General features: G+C 44.1%; 2 protein-coding genes and 1 long non-coding RNA gene across 11 annotated transcripts in view; all 3 read left to right on the top strand.

Moving 5' to 3' along the window:
* ehbp1l1a (EH domain binding protein 1-like 1a) overlaps positions 1-8,133 on the top strand; it is a 44,278-nt gene extending 36,145 nt beyond the window's left edge. For 6 of the 9 annotated variants that reach the window (XM_080023216.1, XM_080023217.1, XM_080023218.1 and 3 more), the window contains 5 exons: positions 194-305; positions 458-557; positions 1,400-1,473; positions 3,820-3,934; positions 5,757-8,108. In XM_080023216.1, the coding sequence (XP_079879342.1) occupies positions 194-305; positions 458-557; positions 1,400-1,473; positions 3,820-3,934; positions 5,757-5,850 (495 nt within the window). In that variant the 3' untranslated portion in view covers positions 5,851-8,108. Of the gene's footprint in view, positions 1-193; positions 306-457; positions 558-1,399; positions 1,474-3,819; positions 3,935-5,756 lie in introns of all 9 variants that reach the window. The other 3 variants (XM_080023219.1, XM_080023220.1, XR_013844724.1) reach the window with 2 other exon arrangements.
* Positions 8,134-9,222: 1,089 nt separating this feature from the next.
* LOC307247319 lies at positions 9,223-9,874 on the top strand. Its single transcript, XR_013844736.1, has 3 exons — positions 9,223-9,348; positions 9,509-9,570; positions 9,672-9,874. It is a non-coding gene; the product is annotated as an uncharacterized lncRNA (long non-coding RNA).
* Positions 9,875-10,058: 184 nt separating this feature from the next.
* LOC307247391 (tyrosine-protein kinase receptor UFO) lies at positions 10,059-20,912 on the top strand (the record flags this gene model as incomplete). The annotated part of the gene is made up of 13 exons (XM_080023544.1): positions 10,059-10,290; positions 10,616-10,771; positions 10,865-11,200; positions 14,630-14,819; positions 15,570-15,673; positions 15,898-16,011; positions 16,493-16,573; positions 16,684-16,776; positions 17,070-17,194; positions 17,712-17,821; positions 18,251-18,410; positions 18,540-18,676; positions 19,247-20,912. The coding sequence occupies 13 exons, from the start codon at positions 10,059-10,061 to the stop codon at positions 19,578-19,580; spliced, it is 2,172 nt and encodes a 723-aa protein (XP_079879670.1). The 3' UTR covers positions 19,581-20,912.
* Positions 20,913-21,528: the final 616 nt, after the last annotated feature.

The following is a 21,528-nucleotide window of genomic DNA, read 5'->3' on the forward strand; positions in this document are numbered from 1 at the left end:
CATATATGTATGACATTATGGATATGTATGTGACAAATAATCTCTTGAACTTTATCACATTGTTGGACCAACATTAGCTGAATACTATGGTAGAACGCTGTTTACCGGAGCCTCACGTCTGAACCCGCTGAACTAGACTTTATCTGACCGCTATGTATGTGTGTGTGTGTGTGTGTTCCATGGATGCATCCAGGACCGCAGCCAGTATGTGCTGAGCGAGATGGTCGCCCTGGAGGCGGAGCGGAAGCACATCGATAACAGGGCGGACGTGGTGGAGAAGAAACTCAGGCGGCTGATGGAAACAGGTCTGAGACTCGGAGAGACGGGTCGGGAAAAGCAGATAAGGAATTAGACACAGCTAGCGCGTGGCCAAAATATGGAGATGTAGTAGTAATAGTAGTACTCCCAGTGCACATACAGTGTAACGTGCTACCGAGTGTGACTAACTCTTCTGCAGGAAGTGACAAGGTTGAAGAGGAGAGGCTGATTCAGGAGTGGTTCACGTTGGTCAACAAGAAGAACGCTTTGATCAGGAGACAGGACCACCTACAGCTGCTGTAAGACACCACACACACACACACACACACACACACACACATTCTCCTGGAAAGCACATAGCTGTACACAATGGGGCTTGGTAGACTCAATATCTTTCTGACCGTGTCCACTGTCCAAAACCCCATCAAGCAATCAGATACTGATGTGCTATCGCTGTGCTCTTTGCTTAGTTATCTTCAAGCTCTGTTTCAAGAGATGTTTTTATTAAATGACATGTCACACTGTAAGCCCCTTTCCCACATGGGTTCCGTAATGTGGTGGGGAAAAAAATCTCCCTGGAGAAGAGGTTCTTTCATTTCAGATCATCTATTATAAAAAGATCTGAGCCTGTCTAGATAATAATCAAAATAATACCTAGCCCTGGAGTGTGTCGTTGGCTGAATGTACCAACAATTAATCAGATTAAATAGTACAGTTTACCAGATTAACATATCCCCTGGGAGTGGCATTGAGCGAGAACGCTACGCTCACCCTGAAAATACTGTATTCGAGGTCATGTACTACGTTTGATAAAAAAAAAAATGGTTTGGCTACCTTAAAAAAAAACTAAACTTTTTAAATGTGACACATTTACTCTTAATGTAGAATCCTTTAGTTTTATTGTGGCTCACCGGTGCTGGAGAGTTGAATAGCGACAAAAAAGCATCAATCTTTGGTAATAGCACACAATGTTTTATTCAATCATCAGTGTGATTCAGTCAATAGCGTAAATGTATGACATTCATGCATCCAGTCCTAGTTTGGCGACGCAGATACACGCAGTTTGTGAAACTCGAGAAGAAAAAAAAAACGCACGCAATGAAATACGCACACTCTGACTTTCCTTTCCGTGCATCGACAGGCTGGAAGAGCAGGACCTGGAGCGACGGTTTGAGCTGTTGAACAAGGAGCTGAGGGACATGATGGCTATGGAAGGTGAGTCTCCGGTACTGCCCCAGCAGCGGCACGGGATGGAGTGCTCGTTTGGGAGACTGTTACTGCACTTTGATAGACCCAGCAGAGCTTCACTGTTACATGAACCCTGTTTCGGAGGCTGCAAAGTTTCGTTTGTCAGAAACATGAATGAAAGTTCACCTCTGAGCCTCTAAGAACGTATCCGACAACGGACAATTATAATGAACAAATTCCTCTGAATGATTTGTTTACTTGTAACTTACTCTAGCCTATCCATCGCCTTCTTTAATCAAACTTTTTTCATACTGTTTTTGGAAGGCTGGGAGCTATACCTTGTCGGGGGTTTTCACATTTTCACACAACGGATTCAGTGATCTTCAGACATAGATTGTATGTTGAAATAGAATTAGAACTCCACTAGAAATAACTTGTATGAAAATGTGACCCAGATTCAGTAGTAGTAGGATTAGTAGTAGTGTTGTGATACTATGATAGCAAAAGTTCTCAGCACCTCATCAAAATCACCCTTTATATACTATATACACTATATATATACTATATACACTATATATACTAGATACACAATATATACACTATATATACTATATACATTATATACACTCTATATACTATATATACACAATATACACTATACTATATATATACTATATACACTATATATACTATATACACTATATTCACTGTATACACCATATATACTATATATACTATATTACATTACATTTACATTTAGTCATTTAGCAGACGCTTTTATCCAAGCGACTTACAATTGTTCAAACACCGACGGGCGCAGCATGCTAGCAGGAGGAGCCTGGGATCCAACCAGCAACCTTTAGATCACTAGACGATCAGCTCTACCTCCTGAGCTACCATCCCCACTATATACACTGTATACATATAGATATATATACACAGTATTCACTACACTAGCATTCGCAATCGCCACGCCCCCTTACTGTAAAATAACACAATATATACTTTATACACTATATATACCAGCCACGCCCCCTTACCATGAAATAACACGGGTCCTCGATAATCTACCAATTTGCTAAACGACCTGGTCCTAGGAACAGAACTTGGTTGTTAAGTGAGGAGTACCTGTACTTGACCTTTCTCAATGTGCATTGCCTTTACCTCGGAGTCTTCCTTTTTTTCCTTCCTGTTTATTTTTAAGTCTTCATTGCACAACCATTGCACAACACCAAGTCTTTACAAATTTGAACTAAAAACAAACATACCACAGGTCATCCAATGATTGAATATATATATATATATAGCATGGCAACGTTTGAGCTTCATCCAGATCGCTTCAGTATTGTGGAGGAACTTTGTTATCAACAATCGCCACCTCACCAAGATGGCCCCACGCACAGCACACATGTGCAAGTTGACGCAGTACATAGATCACATGACAGATATAGTCACAATTACACTTTAACTAAAAGGAAAGGAAAGATACAAACCTCTAACCATACAAAGTTACAGGTATAATTTTATTACTATTAACCTTTATTATGTTTGAAAAAAATGAAGTTCAAGTATTACTACAAGACAATTGGATCAACCAAAGCACAGCGTAGTAAACGGCATAAATATATATACGGGTCTGTGGGCAGCTGGCACGCACCAGAGCAAGTTGTACAAAATAAAAACCCAATAACATCACTGTCAAAATGTATAGACATTCCAGAGATATCAATGAATATAGAATCTTCCTGAATTATAATTACTGGTAACAATAACTATAAGCAAGTACATAATACAAGGAACATGTATTAATTGTCTGATTTAAATATTTTCATTATTTTTGTGTTCTTGGTGTAGCCCACTAGACACAATTAATTTCATATATCCTGTACAACTGTGGTCAGTTAAACAACCTTAGTTTAATAATTTATAGGTTCATTAAATACACTATTATTGTGAAGGCAGTTTTCTGTTGATTTACAAAATGCGATAAAATAATTCCTGTTCCCCAAAATGGATTAAAATCTTGACCTCAGTATTTGACTAAAACAGCCATGCACGTGCAGCCCTACTTCAGGTTGATAAAAAAACATTAGTTGCGGCGTAGGAAACCCAACGGCAGCTCTAAACACTGCCTGACCACAGAATTACACTGTAACCAGGCTGGAACGTATGAACTTCTTAAGTCACAAAACACACCGAAACGGAGAGCCAAAGCACACTCGACCATTGAACTTTAACGAAGGGCCGATGACCCTGGACCTTGCGTATCGCAGCCTGCAGCTTTATTTATTATTATTATTATTATTATTATTATTATTATTATTATTATTAAAACAGCTGATCACCCCCCTCGTTCTCTCTCTGCTCCTGCAGAGTGGCAGAAGACACAGGCCCATAAGCACCGAGAGCATCTATTGTTGCAGGAGCTGGTCTCTCTGGTCAACCAGAGGGACGAGCTGGTCCACGACATGGATGCCAAGGAGAGAGGGTAAGACACGCCCGCTGCACTTTGTAACAATCCCTCATTTAAAAAAAAGAAAAAATATATATATTCCCTGAAGATGAAGATGTCCTCTTGCCTTTTCTGTCACTGCTGCACTGCAATCCAACACAGATTAATGATTGACCCTTTTAGATTTACTTTAAAATGATCGTTATCTATTTTGCATCGTTTGAGTTTGGCGTCTGGACTCGACTGCGCTTCACTCCCGGCGAGATGAGCCGCAAACACAGGCACACCTGTACCGTTTTTACACCAAACTTAGCATGTATACGCAGGTTTTTTTTTTAAACGCGGGTGAACCCAACGTCGCCGACATGCCTCGTCATGGTCATGGTTCCACTGTGATCGGGGGAGAAAATAAACCGTAGAAGCTGCGTGGAATATCCTTGCCCGGGAGAGCCCGGCGGGGAGCGTGGAGGGGGGGTTCCCTCCAGCCCGTGTGCATGGAGCGGAGGGAACGGCTGAAGAGGTCCCCCACGGAGCGCTTTCGATTCGGGTTTTGGATTCTAAATCGGATATGAAATGATGGGATGCGACGCGGATATTCCTGTCTATTCGCACGCCGTCCGGAACCTAAACGTGCGTCGTGTCGGGCCGGTAAAGGGGCGAAGATTTGCGCGTCCGCCCAGGTCTCGAGTTTAAGCTCACCTGTCTCCATCTCCTTCGATACCGACGATGGGCGAGCCAGTGGTGGGCTGCCTGCGGTCGGGCGCACCAGAAGAGTGTGCTTTTGTTCCTGATGTAGGTTATTTTATTTTAAGTCCGCTTATGGAACGAAACCGTGCATAATGGGGACACTTCCTTCACGACTCTCGCCCCGATCGCCCCCCCCCCCCCCCCCCCCCCCCCCTCTCCGTGCATTATGCGCAGAAAATAATCTCAACGAGTCTAGGAGTCATGCCCCGTCCCCCACACTGTTTTTAGTTGTTTTATTTGGAGGAGCAGGGCACAGCGATCAGGGCGCACGGAGAGCCGTGACGCGGACGATTCACGCATATAAAAATATATTTATGATTCCTCTTATTTATAATTCCTCATTTAAACGTTATCCCTGTGCATTTTGTAAGCTTCTGTCTGTTTTATTCTCATATTGTAATAGACACTGACAAAAAAAACAAAACAAAAAAAAAAAAAACGACTGCTTGACTTGAAGAATCTCAGTCGACTGAGGGGTTTCCAACGGATGATTCGACTCGTCGACTTTTAAGGGGCAGCCCTAGCTGGAGCCGATTAAAAAGAAAAAAAAAACAAAAAAAACCCTGTGACTATTGCAGGGTCATTTGTCCCGGGACTGAATGCCGGGTGTAACCTTTCCCACTAAAGAGAAAAGCCAGATGTCAGCGGGTGTTGTGGAAGAGAGGTATTAGTGAGCTAGAACTACAGAACGGAACAGGTGGATGCAGGGGAGGCGGAGGGAACGCAGCAAGCACGCAGGCAGCAAAGCAGGTAGGGCAGGAGTCTTACATTGTCCGGCCCGTTAAGGTGTGGACCAGTGTGGCGCCGTCAAATTGTCTCACAGAACTAGCTTCCTAAGCTAATTTCCAAGTGGAAGGTACAATATGTCCCTTCAGGAGTATTTTAATTGAAGATAGAGCAATACAAAAACACCAAATCTTCTATGCGAGTGAAATGGGTCCAGGCAGGCAGAGGCTAACCCTCAAATGTTTCCATCCTGAAAATCTACACTTCCGACCAAAGAGGTTTCGGTCACAAACGAAAAAAATCACAACGGGAGTAAAAATTGATTGTGTTGGATTTATCATGACACGCCTTAATGTAACGCAGAGACTCTCTACCTGCTCCTCAGGGGCCTCGAGGAGGACGAGCGACTGGAGAGAGGCCTGGAGCAGAGGCGGAGGAAGTACGCCAAACAGCAAAGGGAGAAGTGCATGCTGCAATGAGCCTGTTTCGGAAAAACCAAACCTTTTTGCAACATGACAAGGAATTGTGTGTGAGGAAGCCTTCGTGACAGCTGATGCTGTTGTGTGCTGTTTGGAGTTACTGCGTAGAGACAGATTGAGAGTTTTATTGAGTTTATTATTGCATATTGTTATAGTGAATATAAGTGGTGTGTGTGTGTGTGTGTGTGTGTGTGTGTGTGTGTGTGTGTGTGTGTGTGTGTGTGTGTGTGTGTGTGTGTGTGTGTGTGTGTGTGTGTGTGTGTGTGTGTGTGTGTGTGTGTGTGTGTGTGTGTGTTTGAGTTCAGTCTTTTAGTAGATTTCTTGACATTACATGTTGCCAATAAAAGGCCCTAAACATTTTGATACTAGAACCCAGAACTGCAAATTCTGTAGTGTGCAATACATGACAGTATACACCGATCAGCCACCACTTTAAAACCACCTGCCTAATATTGTTTAGCTCGCCCTTGTCCACCACAACAGCTGTGACCTCTGAAGGTGTCCTGTGGTATCTGGCTCCAAGACGTTAGCAGCAGATCCTTTAAGTCCTGGGAGTTGTGAGGTGGGGCCCCCATGGATCGGCCTTGTTGTTCCAGCACATCCCACAGATGCTCGATGGGATTGAGATCTGGGAAATTTGGAGGCCAAGTCAACACCTTGAACTCTGTCATGCTCCTCAAATCATTCCTGAACAATCTTTTGCATTGTAGCAGGCTGCATTATTCTGCTGAAAGAGGCCACTGCCATCAGGCAACACCGTTGGTGTGCTTGGCGTACTTGGTGTGCAACAATGTTTAGGTAGGTGGTACGTGTCAAAGCAACATCCACATGAATGCCAGGACCCAAGGTTTCCCAGCAGAACATTTCCCTGAGCATCACACTGCCTCCGCCGGCTTGTCTTCTTCCCATTGTGCATCCTGGTGCCGTCTCTTCCCCAGATGAACATCGCACACACACCCAGGCATCCCAAGATGTAAAAGAAAACGTGATTCTTCAGACCAGGCCACCTTCCTCCATTGCTCCATGGTCCAGTTCTGGTGATCATATGGCCATTGTAGGCGATTTCAGTGGTGGACAGGGGTCAGCATGGACACTCTGACCGCTCTATATCCCACCCCTTGACAGGTGCCACGGGAACGAGATGAGCAATGTTACTCACTTCACCTGTCAGTGGTTTTAATGTTGTGGCTGATCGGTGTAGATAATCAGTAAGTTCCATTTCGGTTCTAAAGAGCTGTAACTGCCGCAGTGAACAGTTGTGCAGTTTATTGTTTATCCGGCCAGGTCACATGACCGCATGCAAAGTACGGTGGAGGTTTGCACACGGAATGTCAGAAATGCCAAAGGACTTGTAAAAAAAAAATTCTCAACGTGTACATGTTTATTGTTCGATTTTAATACTTGAGAGTTTTAATTGCGGGCGAAAGAAAAATCCTAAATGTTTACATCACAATGTGCTACCACCGGGACTGTGGTACAGATAGGGGTGAGAAGAAAAAGGACTGTCAGCTGTTAGACAAATTATTTATAGAATCAATATAAATTTCATTTTTTATTGCTGATGCCTCAAGGAGGCAGCTTCCCACTCAAATGTTGAGATAAAAACAATAATTTCCTGACATTTTGCCTCATACTGTAAAATTAGTTTGACCTGGGAATAAACACAGAATCTAATTAAGAACATATACGCTTCATCAAATTGATATCAAAATATTACTGAAAAAGCGATAAATTATATTGTATTATTAAACGTTATGTTAAAAAGACCATCACAAATGACCTTCTGAAAAAATAATTATCGACATTTTAATACTGAAAGGGGAAAAAAGTAAATGTGAAATGTCATACGGTACATAAAATACTTGTAAGTGGTGCAAAACCCTCTTTTTCTTCGTCTTGCTCGTCGCTTCAATATCAAAATGTTTGACTTTTGACAACTTTACACCCCACTAACTCCCAAGTTTGACAAGTTTGCACTCAATTCACTTACTTGTTTACTGAGAATCAAGCGTCATTTCCTCCTCTTCCTCCTGGTTTAAAATTAAACAAAAGTGTGTGTGTGTGTTTGCGTCACAGTTGTGACAGGGTTTTTTGTTTATCCTTTTGCCTTTCAAAGTTTGCAGTTGTTTTTCACTCTGTTAGCCACCACGGGTGTGCCTCGTCCGCGGTCGTTTTATAGTTTTAACTTGTTGACTAATTGTTCCATTTGAACTAGAATTGTAAAGTTTGAAAAATAAAATAAACCGCTTTGGATGCTACTAAGTTTCGTAAAGCATTACTCCTCTGGTTTGATTTGTCCTCTTTCTACAGGATGTAGTAAACATAAACACGTTTCATAGGTCCTGTGTGTAATAACACAATTCAGAGGGGTATTTTAAAATAACGTTTGAAAAACTAAACTTCAAAATGAAGACGGCGAAGAGACCTGAGAACCTGTATTCTGATTGTCACCCTGACTTTAATTTTCAGCGGTGTCCTCTGAAAAGAGATATCAGCTTTGACCGCAATAGTGCCCAAAACAAAGTACAAGTCGGCGACGCCTTCACAAAGAGTTTGACACTTGAGGTTGAAGACTGTAGACTGATCAATCCAAGTATTCTTTTCCCTAACCCTCTTCTGTGGGAACCTGACAGCAGCCGGGAAAAACAATCTGTCGACGATTAGCTGATGTTCACTCATGCAAATAAATCGGTATGTCAAATATCAAAATTAATACTTGGAAAAAAAAAAAACATACTCAAATAAAAGCAGAAACGGATATTCATAGAAGTCTGCATATCTGTGAAAAGATGGAAAGAAGAAGTGACAACTATTGTGCAATCGGTGTGTGTTTTGTGATGAGCTGACATGAAGAAATAGACGACATTCGTTTGAAGCGATGAGAGAAAATAACATGGGGGGAAAAAAAAGTATATATTTATTTCATTTTCATGTCTTAAAAAGGTTAGGGCTAAGTTCTGTTACCGGACAACAGGATTGTAAAGGATTGTAAAGGTCTGTCTGTCTGTCTGTCTGTCTGTCGGTCTGTATCTATCTATCTATCTATCTGTCTATCTGTCTGTCTGTCTGTCTGTCTGTCTGTCTGGGATCTAGTTGTACTGGGTAGGCGTAGTCTACAAGGGAAGGGGGCATGTCAATGTAGTTGAACTCCTCAGAGCGACACACCTCATGGACAAATCATTGGTCACCATCCAAGAGTAAATTCCGGCCATATAGACTCCCCCTGCAGTTGTAAAAGTCTCATCATAACCTACCGCGGTTTAGAGTAGACTTACCGGGAAAATCATTGTCAACACAATGTGAAAGAAAACCCTCAACTCTCACAACTCCAGAGCAGTTTGGCACGTGAAAGGGTTTTTAATCTCGCGAAAACAATAGTAAAGAAGAAGAAGTATTTTGTGAGACCTGCTCACTGCGGAGCCGCGATGGCGAGCGTGGCTCTGTTTTTGACGTGGATATGCCTACTGGGCTGCGTGATGGAATCTCCAGCTGAGGAAGGTAAGGTGTATTTTTGTAAATTTGTTTTGTTTGATTGTTGAGTGATTGATTGGATTTCACAAATGAGGAAAAAACTTTGTCGTATCTCAAAGAGAAGACAATGGAAATATTCCAAAACTGAATATCTGAAAACTCTTCCGCTGTGTTCTCTCCTGTGTAGTTGAACTTTTTAATTCCGTCAAAGAGACAAGTTTGGGATGGACCTCTGACCCACCTAGAGATGTAAGTGCAGAGCTTTTTCTGATTAAATGGCAGGCGTGGTGTTTTTAACTTTCAACGTTGGTTGTTGGCCTAACATTATCCATTTCTTCATATCACACCAGTGGGTTGAAATGAAGCTGAAGCTGGGTTTAGAGTCTACGATTCCCACCTTTCAAAGTTGCTCAAGTACAAGAAGGAGAACCCTGCTCAGCAGCTGGATCGACCGAAAACATGGCCACCACCTGTTCTTGGATATTGTATTTGCCCTTGAAGAGGAGCCGTCCAATCGGATTCAGTTTCTGCACGTTCACCTGTTTGACTCCGACTCCGCTTTCAGACGTTTTCTGCATGGCTATGAAGTCCTTAGCCTCCAAGCCTCCAAACTGCTCCCCAGCGTAATCGATGCGGACCAAATACCGAACTACCTGATGCGCAATCGGAGCCTTAGCTTGGGGCCCGTCACAGCGACAGGATTTCAGTTGGGTTTCTCCTACTCTGGGACTTGCGCCATGATAAACTCTGTCAGACTGTACTACATCAGCTGCCGCGGGCTTGTGCGCAACCTGGCCAGGTTCGAGGACGCGGCAGGCGGGTCGGGGCTCCAGATCGGCGCCTGCGTGGAGGGGGCCGTACAGCTGTCTGTGCCCACGAGGGAGTGCCAGGGGGACGGGGCTTGGGGCCGGCTGCTGGGGGGCTGTGTATGCGCCCCTGGTCATGAAAAAGTGGGCGAAACCTGTAAAGGTAAGCAGATAAGAGCGTCGTCGTACAGCGAGGACAGGCAGGGGTGGAGCCTGGGCTGCCTTGTGTTTGGCTGACACTTTAGGAGTGCTAGGAGCACCAACCTTTAGGTCGCCTTGTAGGAAGTCTGGACCAGCTCTTGAGTCTGGTTTCGAGCTTGCATTCTTAAGGACTTGGTCTTGTTTTGGACTTGACACAGTGGCATCTGCAGTAGATAATAAAGATATTCACTGATGTGCCCACTGTGTGAATGTAACGCTTATGAGGACTGTAATTGAATCTCCTGTTTCACTGATGTTTCATTAAATACCCTTGAACTACAAATTAGTCTGTAGCATCGGCTACTTCAAACCAACCAACGAGAGCGGCGGATGCCGCCTGTGCCCACCCAAAAGCACAACAGGCCACGGGGGAGCAGAGAGGTGTGACTGTCTACAGGGGTACTACCGCCTCCCGTCCGATCCAGACCTCTTGGGTTGTACAAGTGAGAAACACTTTGGATCGCTTCAGATGTTTATGACCACTACTCTGAATGTTAGATCCCATCCTCACTCTCCGCTGTTATTACCATCTCTAGAGCCTCCCTCCGCCCCTGTGAACGTGACGGCGGACCGGCACAGCAGCTCCGTGCTGGGTCTGCTGTGGGACCCTCCCCATGACCTGGGAGGCAGGGAGGAGGTGATGTACAGCGTGGGCTGTGTGGAGAAGAGAGCAGAGACCAGCAGTCAGTGGGAGCAATGTCGGGAGGATGTGTTTTTTCTGCCTGGCTCAGCAAATCTGACCACCACTGCAGTCAACATCACAGGACTGAATGGCTTCTGCGACTACCGCCTCCACATCCGGGCCCGGAACGCCCTGTCGATCTACCATGGGGCGACGGCTGGATCGGAGGCCGTCATCACTGTGCACAGATGTAGGTCTTAATCAGAATCAGAATGAGTGTACATTGTACATTTTCATATATGAGGAAATTCTCATGGTGTTGCATTTCTCTACGCATAAGCAGAAATACAGAACAGAAAGTATGATGTTATCAGTCCAGAATGCTGGTTCATCGGGCTATTTTTCATTCGGGATGTGTGACTGATGTGCTGATTATGGCTTGATCTTACCATACAAAGAAAATCGTGTAAATAAACATTCTGTACTTTGACAAGACACCTGAGAAAAAAAATGATAGTGATATCTACTGAAATCAGTAGCTTTTTAAAAAGATAGGTTTGTCATTTTTTCAAGGCCGAGTCCTTATTTAAAATGTTGGTTCCCTTCATTTATAACTGTTCATAGCACAACATCAGTGAATGCTTTAACAATGACAAACTTACCACTCTGCTGCAGCTTCTCTCTGCGTTTAAGTGTAGTCCAATGGGGCAAACATTTGAGCCTTAGAAAATAATGTTAAATCTCCTTCTCAAAAACAGGAAGCTCACAATGTTGTCAGACAGACAGTTTTTATATGTTATACGGAGGGAATAGTCACAAACCGTGCAGCTCTCTGGTTTTTCAGGGTTTGGTTGATTCTTTTTCACTTTATTTGACACTGTTAGTAATATTGTTACTCCTACGTCACCCACTGTTCCGATTTTTTTCAAGAGAGGAATGTCACAAAATTCTTTCTTTCCTTGTGGGCAAGATAAATTAGATCAAATCAAAATGTTCCCCTTACTTTCCCCCCTATCTCGTGGTCTATAATCATGGAGAGTTTCATCCTGGAGAGTTTCTCTCCAATAAGACTCCAAGATCTTACTACCTTCATTGACCGTATGAAAACTTCCTCTTGCCCCCTTGACAACTAACCACCAAATGTCATCGGCTCTATTGGTCCTGCTGTGCTTGCCATAACCAACAACTCTCTGCTACAGTATCTGGTCGTGTCCCTGCTCAATTCAAACAAGCTGTAATTCAACCACTTCTCAAAAAATTGAACCGCGATCCTTCCCCACCCCAAAATTACAGGCCCATCTCTAAGTTGCCTTTTGTAGCCAAAATATTTGAAAAAGTGGTTGGTACGCAGCTCACAACCACATTAAGATGAGCATAATATTCTCGATAAGTTTCAGTCTGCTTACAGTCTGGTTGAATATCAGACTGATATTTTGATGCATGGTGATGCAGGAGAATGTTCGGTGTTAGTGCTGTTGGATCTCAGTGCAGCTTTTCTCGGTAGAGAGACTTGGGCAGTGCGTGGGTATCTCTGGGTCAACCCTGCGGTGGTTTTCCTCCTACTTCTCTGATAGGAGTTTTCGCAGTTTCTGTTGGCAGCTTTGCCTCCTCATCTGAAACTCTGCTTTGTGGTGCGCCTCAAGGCTCAGTCCTCGGTCCTATTCGGTTTGCCTTGTATGTGCTTCCCCTGGGACAGATAATGAGGCATTTTGAATTATATTCAATTAGACGTCTCTTTTAAACCTCAAAACATAGCTTAATTGTCAGTTTCAAATGACTGCCTGAACGCTATAAAATAAAACTGCATGTCAGATCATTTCAGCTTAATGCAGAAAAAACAGCAATGTTTATTTGTGACCCTCCTAGTCCTGTCGCTAAGATTAACAACGTTCTTGGGTATCTTGCCACGCTGGTTAAATGATCCATAAGAAATCTAGGTGTCACTGTGGACCAGGCTCTGACTCAGGAATAACACGTCAAGTATTTGATTCGCCCAGCTGAGAAACATTGCAGAGCTCAGGACCACTGTGTCTCAAGCGGAGATGGAAATGTTAATTCACGCCTTTAAATCGTCCCTTTTTGACTATTGTAACTCCCTATTCACCTGCCTCAGCAAAACTTCCCCTAATCGTTCACAAGTGGTCCAAAATGCTGCCGCTAAACTCTTGACTCTTCAAAAGTAATTGTGATTACTAAGTGCTCTGCATGGTCAGGCACCTGCCTACATTAGAGATCTACTGCAGCCCTGCTGTATGTCACCAATAGGTTTCAAGCGTCCTCTGATCAGGTTTTGCTGGTTGTTCTGCGATCAAGGCTTAAAAGTAAAGGACTCTGAACTCAGCTCCTACACTTCGGAACTCTCTCCCTTTGGACTTTAGATCTGTGGACACTGAACACCTTTAAAAAGCAGCTCAAGCAGCTTTGTTTAGACTAGCACTTTGTGACGTCTATCTCTTGAAAGGTGCTATAAAGTTACTTACTTATATTCGCAAGAGACTAGAAACATTGCGTTACTTCCTACTGCAACGTGCTGTTGCCACCGTTACGCTTCGGATGTCCTGTATGATGTACAATTGCAAAAAAGTAGAAATTAGTAGACGGTTCTGAATATGAGTAACCAACATTTAAAACAACAATCCTATCCTTCAAGGCAGCACTATGTAACTTTTGGTATTTGGGATTTGGCGCCCCTACAGTTTCTGAATGCAATTGCATGTACACCACTGTTGCGAAACGGTGTCCGAAATTAATTTATTTTACTGGACAAATTTCAACCTTATCGGTCACGTTTAAATAATAGTCTATGCTACGAAGACAAATATAATGTACACATAGTTTACAGCACCCTGCACAGACCTCGTCGCTTCAGCGAGCACTCAGTCCACGGCCGTGGGCCGGCCCCCTGCTTCCTGTGTTGGTACCAGATGTGCCCCGTAGCTCAATAAAAAAGTGAGGGCCGTGGCGCAATGAAAGTGAGGGCCGCGGCAGCTGAGGTGTGGATGCCGGGCACACCACTAACCCATCTCGCCCACACCATTGGGGAGGTGGAGCAGCTACGTTTTGTATGAGCATCATTACGGACATTTCGACCGGCAAGTTTAACATTTATCTTTTTTTTTTTTTTTTTTTTTTTACTTTATAAATTTTACCAGGCAAAAAACCAGAAATGACCGGAGCCAAACATCAAGGAATTTACCTATTCCCGTAAAGCTTCATGCACTTTTCCAGCGGTTCCGTACCCTAACCCCAAAATTACATATTACAAGAACAGGTGTTCAGGGGTGTAGTGGAAATGAAAGAGGTCAGTGTACCATCAAATGATTTTGAAGTTGTTATTTTAAGGTAAAAAAGTCACATAGTGTTGCTTTAAAGAAAACCAAAGAGAACCAAATCTCAGGCCAAATTTTCTCAGATAATTATGGGTGATCAAGTATTTAAAAAAATTGTGTTTTTCAAAATATATGTATTTTAATAAAATAAATGTAGTGTATTCCTGATTTTAATGCCACACGAAAAAGCGAAACTAACGCAGTTTTAAAACTACCGCAATCCCACCAGGAAGACTGAAACAGTAAAAAAAAAACAGACCGTTATTGCTTATATGCATGCACATGCATGTGCATGTCACCTGTGCATATTGGGAACGTCATGTGTGCTTGAATGCTTCTGTTTCTTTCAGGGAACATCCCTATGATACTCACGGCGGCCCCTGTCCAGGAGATCTCAGTTGCTCAAATGGTCCCAGCTCCGCGGGCAGACAGAAAGCCACTCCCATGGCTGGGTCTGGTCGTCGCAATGGCAGGCCTGCTCTTCCTGGTTATAATCTTCTCCACTGCGTGCTCCCTGCACCGTCACTACTCCAAAAACACGTAACCCCAATATTCACTACTTACTACACCTCGGAACTGTCGTCCAGTCTAATTTAGTATGTGCCGAAAAAGAACAATGGCTTCTCTGACATGTTACGTCGTCATAAAGCTGCAGCCAGCGTAGTGTGCAGTGTTTGCATCCTACGGTGTTTCACCGGATGCAGTACATCATCCTGGTACTTTCATGGTACCGTCCGGCGTACTCCGTCTCCCGCTTGCATTCTCATTCAAGAGAGTCCAACAGACTTTTTTTTTTTGTGACTAATTTTGTGATACCCATCAAAAAGTACTCAATGGCTCAATTCATGCTTTGGACAACAACTAGCAACAAAACGAATCACTCCATAAGTGGAGTTATTTTCATTGGTACGAATACAAATACGTCGACTTTGATACCATTGGTTAAGCGATACATTTTAATAATGTTTTTTTGGACCAATTCGTCTTTCTCTTATTAAAATGCCTACCATGCCTACGTCATGAAACTGAAACGCTGAAATTGATATATGAGATGAATTCACCGGGTGTCATAACATTTCACTGCATATATTATATATGTATGAGCTTATGTACATGTATGTGACGAATAACCTTTTGAATCTTGAATCTTGAATTTCTACAGCCTTGCAATTTTCGTCTTGCAGCGCGCAAAAGCGATTTTTCCGTTCCATCTTTTTCGAAGTGATTCATGACATGTTTCACGGCACACCCGCTGAGCTCTCACGGGACACGCTGGTTTCTTCCGCGCAGGTTTGACCCAATGATTGAGCTTGTGCCCATCAACCCCGGAATGGCTTTCCGGCGTGCAGAGGAGCCGGAGCCAGGGCCGGACTCCAGGGCCGAGGGGGGAAATGGTGAGTGTCAAAGAAATTCCTGATATTTAGTGTGCGATCCAAAATGACCACAGAGACTATAAATTGTTTATATATTTGACTATCATTTATCCATTTATTTAAACTACTTTTGTGCTTCTATATATTTTCCCTCATTGAGCTTCCATGGCACAGCTGTCAGACTTTTATATTTGCCCTTTTGATTAGAAGCGTGTTCCGCCTCATTCTTACTTATTGTTCTTCAGGTGTGGAATGGGTAGTTCAGTTGCTGGGGCCGCACAGCAGCAGGTTGCTGGAGAATCTGAAGGAGGCGCTGGTCGAGCGCCGCCAACTGACCCTGGGCAAGGAGCTGGGCAAAGGTGAGTCCACCAGGGCCAGCCCCACTTTTGATTTCATATGAAGAAACCCTGTGAGCGTTAGACGTCAGGTAGATGACCGGCTACGTCTAATTCTGGTTGAAAATGAGTCTGGATACGTTTAGTGCTCATTTACCCTGACGAGCACCACACTCAGGCAGCATACTGTAGATGACTTTGATCAAAAATAATATTATTGAATTTAACATTTCTAGCATTGCCATAAAACTATCAAAACCACAATAATAGTGAAACTTAGTAATTGAAAATGCATTCAAACAATGGCTATACTAACTCGTCCCGACAAATGCGCTTTCACTTTTCAACCAAATGTCAAGTCTTTCAAGCGCCCAGAACGCTTATTGATGCCATACACACTGAGCATTTTTAATGGTGGAATCAATGCACTTCATGCGGGATATTCCGATGGAGATTTATTGTCGTAATTCAGCGTTCTGTCCTTTCCTTCTTTTTTCGCCTGAAGGTGAGTTCGGCTCAGTGTATGAGGGTATCTTCACTTCAGAGGAGAACGTTGACATCAGAGTTGCGGTGAAGACCATCCGAGGTGCGCCTCCAGTGAAAGCTCTTCACCGTGATGCTCACGGTCACTAGATTTTTGCCTTTGTACATAAGATAATTATTTTATGCTTCTGTTTTTCATCCCGATGCCTCCAGTTGGAATCTACACCCAGGAGGATCTGCATGAATTTTTGAGAGAGGCTGAGATCATGAGGAGCTTTGATCATGAAAATGTCATCAGGCTACTTGGTATGATCTTTCACTGCAACCATCGCCGACTATGTGCACAATATTAGCCTTAAAGGACAGGTTCACCAGTTTTCCACCAAGGCCTTAAACATTAAAAATGTTTATCAAGGATTTCATCTGTTAATCTAAAAGGTGTGTGTGTGTGTGTGTGTGTGTGTGTGTGTGTGTGTGTGTGCGTGTGTGTGTGTGCGTGTGTGCGTGTGTGTGTGTGTGTGTGTGTGTGTGTGTGTGTGTGTGTGTGTGTGTGTGTGTGTGTGTGTGTGTGTGTGTGTGTGTGTGTGTGTGTCCTGAAGGGGTCACTTTGGAGAGAGGGGATTCTCTCACTCATCTCCCCATGCCCCTGGTGATCCTGCCATTCATGAAGCATGGAGATCTGCGTCGCTTTATCATCGCGACGCGCTACGGGGATATTCCCATGGTAGGACACATTTTGGGGATAAAATAACATTGAAAAAAACCCATTGTGGCACACAGTCAAAGCAATAAATTGTTCTCTTGACTATGGGGTTGGAAACTCGAGAGATAGCTATATTTTTCTAATTCATTGCAGACAGTACCGCTAGGAAAACCGCCTACACTTACAGACACGGAAACGGACACAAAAGACTTGTGCACACATCCACACTTTGTTTTGGAGTCTAAGATAAACTGGATGTCTAAAAACATAATACAAAAATGTTGCCACTTCGAATGGAATTCCGGGACTTCTGGGACTTAGCGGAATCTACCCCACCCCGATGATCTTATTTCCACGCCACTTTAGGCACTAGTCTAGGAGGCCACTCAGTGTCAGCCTTTGAAATTGTAATGAATATAATCACACTCCCAATTTTTAAAGGTATTTGTAGGTTCATGCTCCTCCATCTAATAGCCTAAAAATGTATCACGGATTGTATCACAGAGAGCACCCATACAGTAGGCTTCCTCTCTGCCAGTTTGTGCCTCTCCAGAGCCTCCTACGCTTCATGGTTGACATTGCAGCAGGAATGGACTACCTGAGCTCTCACGGCTTTCTGCACCGAGATCTGGCAGCCCGCAACTGCATGTGAGTCTGGAAGGCGGCAAATGCTAAAAGAAGCAGGCGGGCGGGCGTGCGTGTAAAAAAACAAAAAAAAAAAAAAAAAAAAAAAACTTAAAGACCTCCTTGTTTTGGATAAGACTGCATCTCTGTCTGAGGTCATTTGTATTCAACCATGTCTTGTCAAGTGAGGAAAGCCGCACGCCGTCTTTGAGATGCACTGTGCTGCATTGTGCTTTAAATGCGGTTGACAATAGTTGATCAGAATCCTCTTTTTGATCTTTGATCTCACTGTGGCCCGGTCAGAAATAAAAATCTGCCGTGAATCGGATCACCTGGAATAATGTTAACAATCAAAGGAAAAATGTTTACGCTCACCGTACAGTTGAACACCTCTGGAGAGCGGAGAGACTTCGTTAATGGCTTGACGCGTTGACCTAGATGTGTCTTTCACAGGCTCGGGGACAACCTCCGAGTGTGTGTGGCCGACTTTGGGCTGTCCAAAAATGTCGAAAGCAGCGATTACTACCGTCAAAAAGAGACGGCCCGTGTGCCTGTCAAATGGATGGCTATGGAGAGCCTCTCTGAGTCCAAGTACTCCACCAAGAGCGACGTGGTAAGCTCCGGTTTTCTAAAGCCGTGTTTTCCAACCACTGAACGAGAACGGGTTGCGGAAACACCGCCCTATGGCACCCGCTGAGAAGCTGTGACCGGACCTCTGATCGGGTTATCCTACTTCTTTCAGTGGGCCTTTGGAGTGACTATGTGGGAGATTGTGTCCAGGGGGAGGACTCCGTATCCTGGAGTCCAAAACCACGAGCTGTTAGACCTGCTGATGACGGGTCAACGGCTCAAACAACCGGAGGACTGCGGCTCTGAACTGTGAGTTTCTCAAACCTGCAAAACAAATAATGCCCAAATAAAACAGAGCAAACTACTTGTTTTGAATGTATGCCGGGTCAGAACTCCTCCTCCTATAAATGCGTTGGTTCAGCTTGCCCGGTTGATAGAGGCCATAATAATGGCCTCAGAGTTTTCTGTCGCATTTCCCGAAGAATATTTATCGGCTGGCTGCATCGCCGCCTCTGTGGCTTTGTACTAATTGAATCAATGTAAGCCTTTTCAGCGCAAGCGAGTTGTAACGGACACTTTCCAGAGAGAGAGAGAGAGAGAGAGAGAGAGAGAGAGAGAGAGAGAGAGAGAGAGAGAGAGAGAGAGAGAGAGCGAGAGAGAGCGAGAGAGAGAGAGAGAGAGAGAGAGAGAGAGAGAGAGAGAGAGAGAGCGAGAGAGCGAGAGCGAGAGACAATGGTAACTTTGTCCATGGAATTAGACTCGTGTTCTCACTGCATGTGACTACTCTCTGCTCTTCCATTAATGCTTCTGTCTCCCGTCTTGTTTTTTTCCCTTCTTCGCTGCGCTTTTGTTAAACCCCCCCCCAAAAAAAACAATCAGCTATGAGGTGATGTGCACCTGCTGGAGCAAGGATCCGAACAAGAGGCCTGGCTTTGCGGCGCTGGGCGAGACCCTGAAGGGCCTCCTGTCCGTGCTGCCGCCTCTGGAGGCGAGCGAGGAGGCATACTACATCAACCAGGGCCTGGAGGCCGCGGCCTGCCAGGACGTGGGCCACAGCTGCGCCTCGGAGATGGAGGAAACCGCTGCGGGGAACGTCTACATGCCTGCGCCCTCTTGCGCTCCACCTGCAGCCAACCGGGATCTGGAGGAAAACCTTGAAGAGGACAACTATCTGCTTTTCATCAACAGTGGCTCAGCAGTTGAGGGGGATTGATGGGTGATGGGAGAGAGGTGACTGAAAGGTTCTGAGTTTCTCGTGGATATACGATGCTTTTCGGTTTGAATTATCCAAATCGACATCCCGTGCCCCTGCAAAGAACAGAATAGCTTTATTTTTCCAAATGGAAGGTCAATAGCAGTGTGTACATTTTAATTGTGCTTTCTACTTCTTATCCCGATGTCCTCACTGTTTATAAAAGAGGTCCCCATTTAACCCGTATGAAAATGTGACGTGACATTACAATAACATCTACTATAGAATACCTTTGAAAAAAATCGTTATATTTATCATGGTGATTATCAGTGGGGGCTGGTGCTGATATTAGATGGGAATATCTGTCAATAACTCACACTGCAGAATCACATTTCAGAGCCTCTAAATGTTACAGCAGTGAAACTATAAAACTCACTATCCCAGAATTACATCTCCAAGTGCACACATGTAAGGCCCAAAATGCTCTCTGGTTTTGGTACAAAATGGTTGGTCTATGACTATACTGAGCCACCTGTGTGTCTGACAGGTGGTCGGCTAACTGGCTCAACTAAGTGGAGAAATAGACCTTGATGTAATGGTCATGTGTCCTCCAAAACATTTAATACAACTCACATCCTAGAGAGTGTCTGTTTTTGCTACCAGCTCATTGTGTCACTGGAGAGATGGAACCTTTGTCAAACTCGCCTGACAGGCGATATTTATTTCCCAATGTGATTAAGACTGCTTTCCTGCTTTTTTCTGATGTTTTATATTTATCAAACAAGGAACTGGATTTTTGAGTAAGTACTCCAACTTGTTCATATTGATGCTCATGCTCGCCACTTTAATCTGAATTCTGCTACTTCTCGTCCACTTCGATCCACTCGCGAATGAAACGTTCATTGTGAATGAATCGATACGAATGAGTGTGGAATCATTCGGTCAAGCTGCAGCCGGACACACGGGCTGAAATGAGTCAAAACCCTGACTCTGCAGCATTCTGCATGACCGCGCCGCTTAATTTATTCAACCAATGGACTGCATTTATCCAAATGGAGGGTCTTTGTCACTATGTAATTTATGTATTTCTTATTTCTTTAAATTTTTTTATAGAGCTCACCCCTGTAGTGAGGAAGGTGAAGCCCAGAGGTGATTGGCTGGAGAGATTGCTTTTCCATTTTTTTGCAGAATGCTTCCATGCAGGGAGGAAGGTTTGGACCTGCTGTTGAAAGGCATGCCATTAGTGTGCTGGTAGTTGGAAGTAGAAGTAGTTTGGAAATGAAAGTGTGAGCGGCTTTGTTTTATTTTTCTTATTTTGATACTGGTTTTGTATTCTGCACCTGTAAATAAATCTGCACCATCAGACTTCAGATGCTTCCTGCCTCTGCTTCCTATTTTTCTCCCACCCTCCTACCCACCTTTGTAAGTATAATGGACCAACTTCCATACCAGGTGGTGTTAGGCAGAGACCTTCCAGTCCTACGAGAAATCAGTGCCACTCGGCGCACCGAACACTACACAGCCGGTGTCAGGATAAGGTAGCAGTGACCAGGTCTGGTGACCGCTCCGACACAGGAAGCCAGAGCCGTGTTGGAATGAACTTCCCCTTGCAGATGACAAGGTGCCTGGGGCAGAGGAAGCTGAAGAGGTCAGAGCAAGGAAGACCAGGAGACAGCGAAGGCAGGACAGAGACAGGTACTGTGCTAGGAAGCCCTGTACCAGAACCAGATATTGCTCAGCCAGAAACTATTACCAGCGTTATTTTACAATTACAGGGATGGGGCCCTTCATTAAAGCCCTTGTTTTCCAGATTTGTCCCTGAGTCAACTTAAGTCACGGAGAGAGCTTTCTAGCGAGAAAGGGGTAAAGCATGGGGTAAAGGGGTAAAACATGTATCTACAAAACAGATTAAGACCAGGAAAACTGGAACAGCAATGGGGCACGTGGCCTCTTCCTGTGATGGATATGG

The sequence above is a fragment of the Zeus faber genome (assembly GCF_960531495.2).
Source record: "Zeus faber genome assembly, chromosome: 22".
Taxonomy (NCBI): domain Eukaryota; kingdom Metazoa; phylum Chordata; class Actinopteri; order Zeiformes; family Zeidae; genus Zeus; species Zeus faber.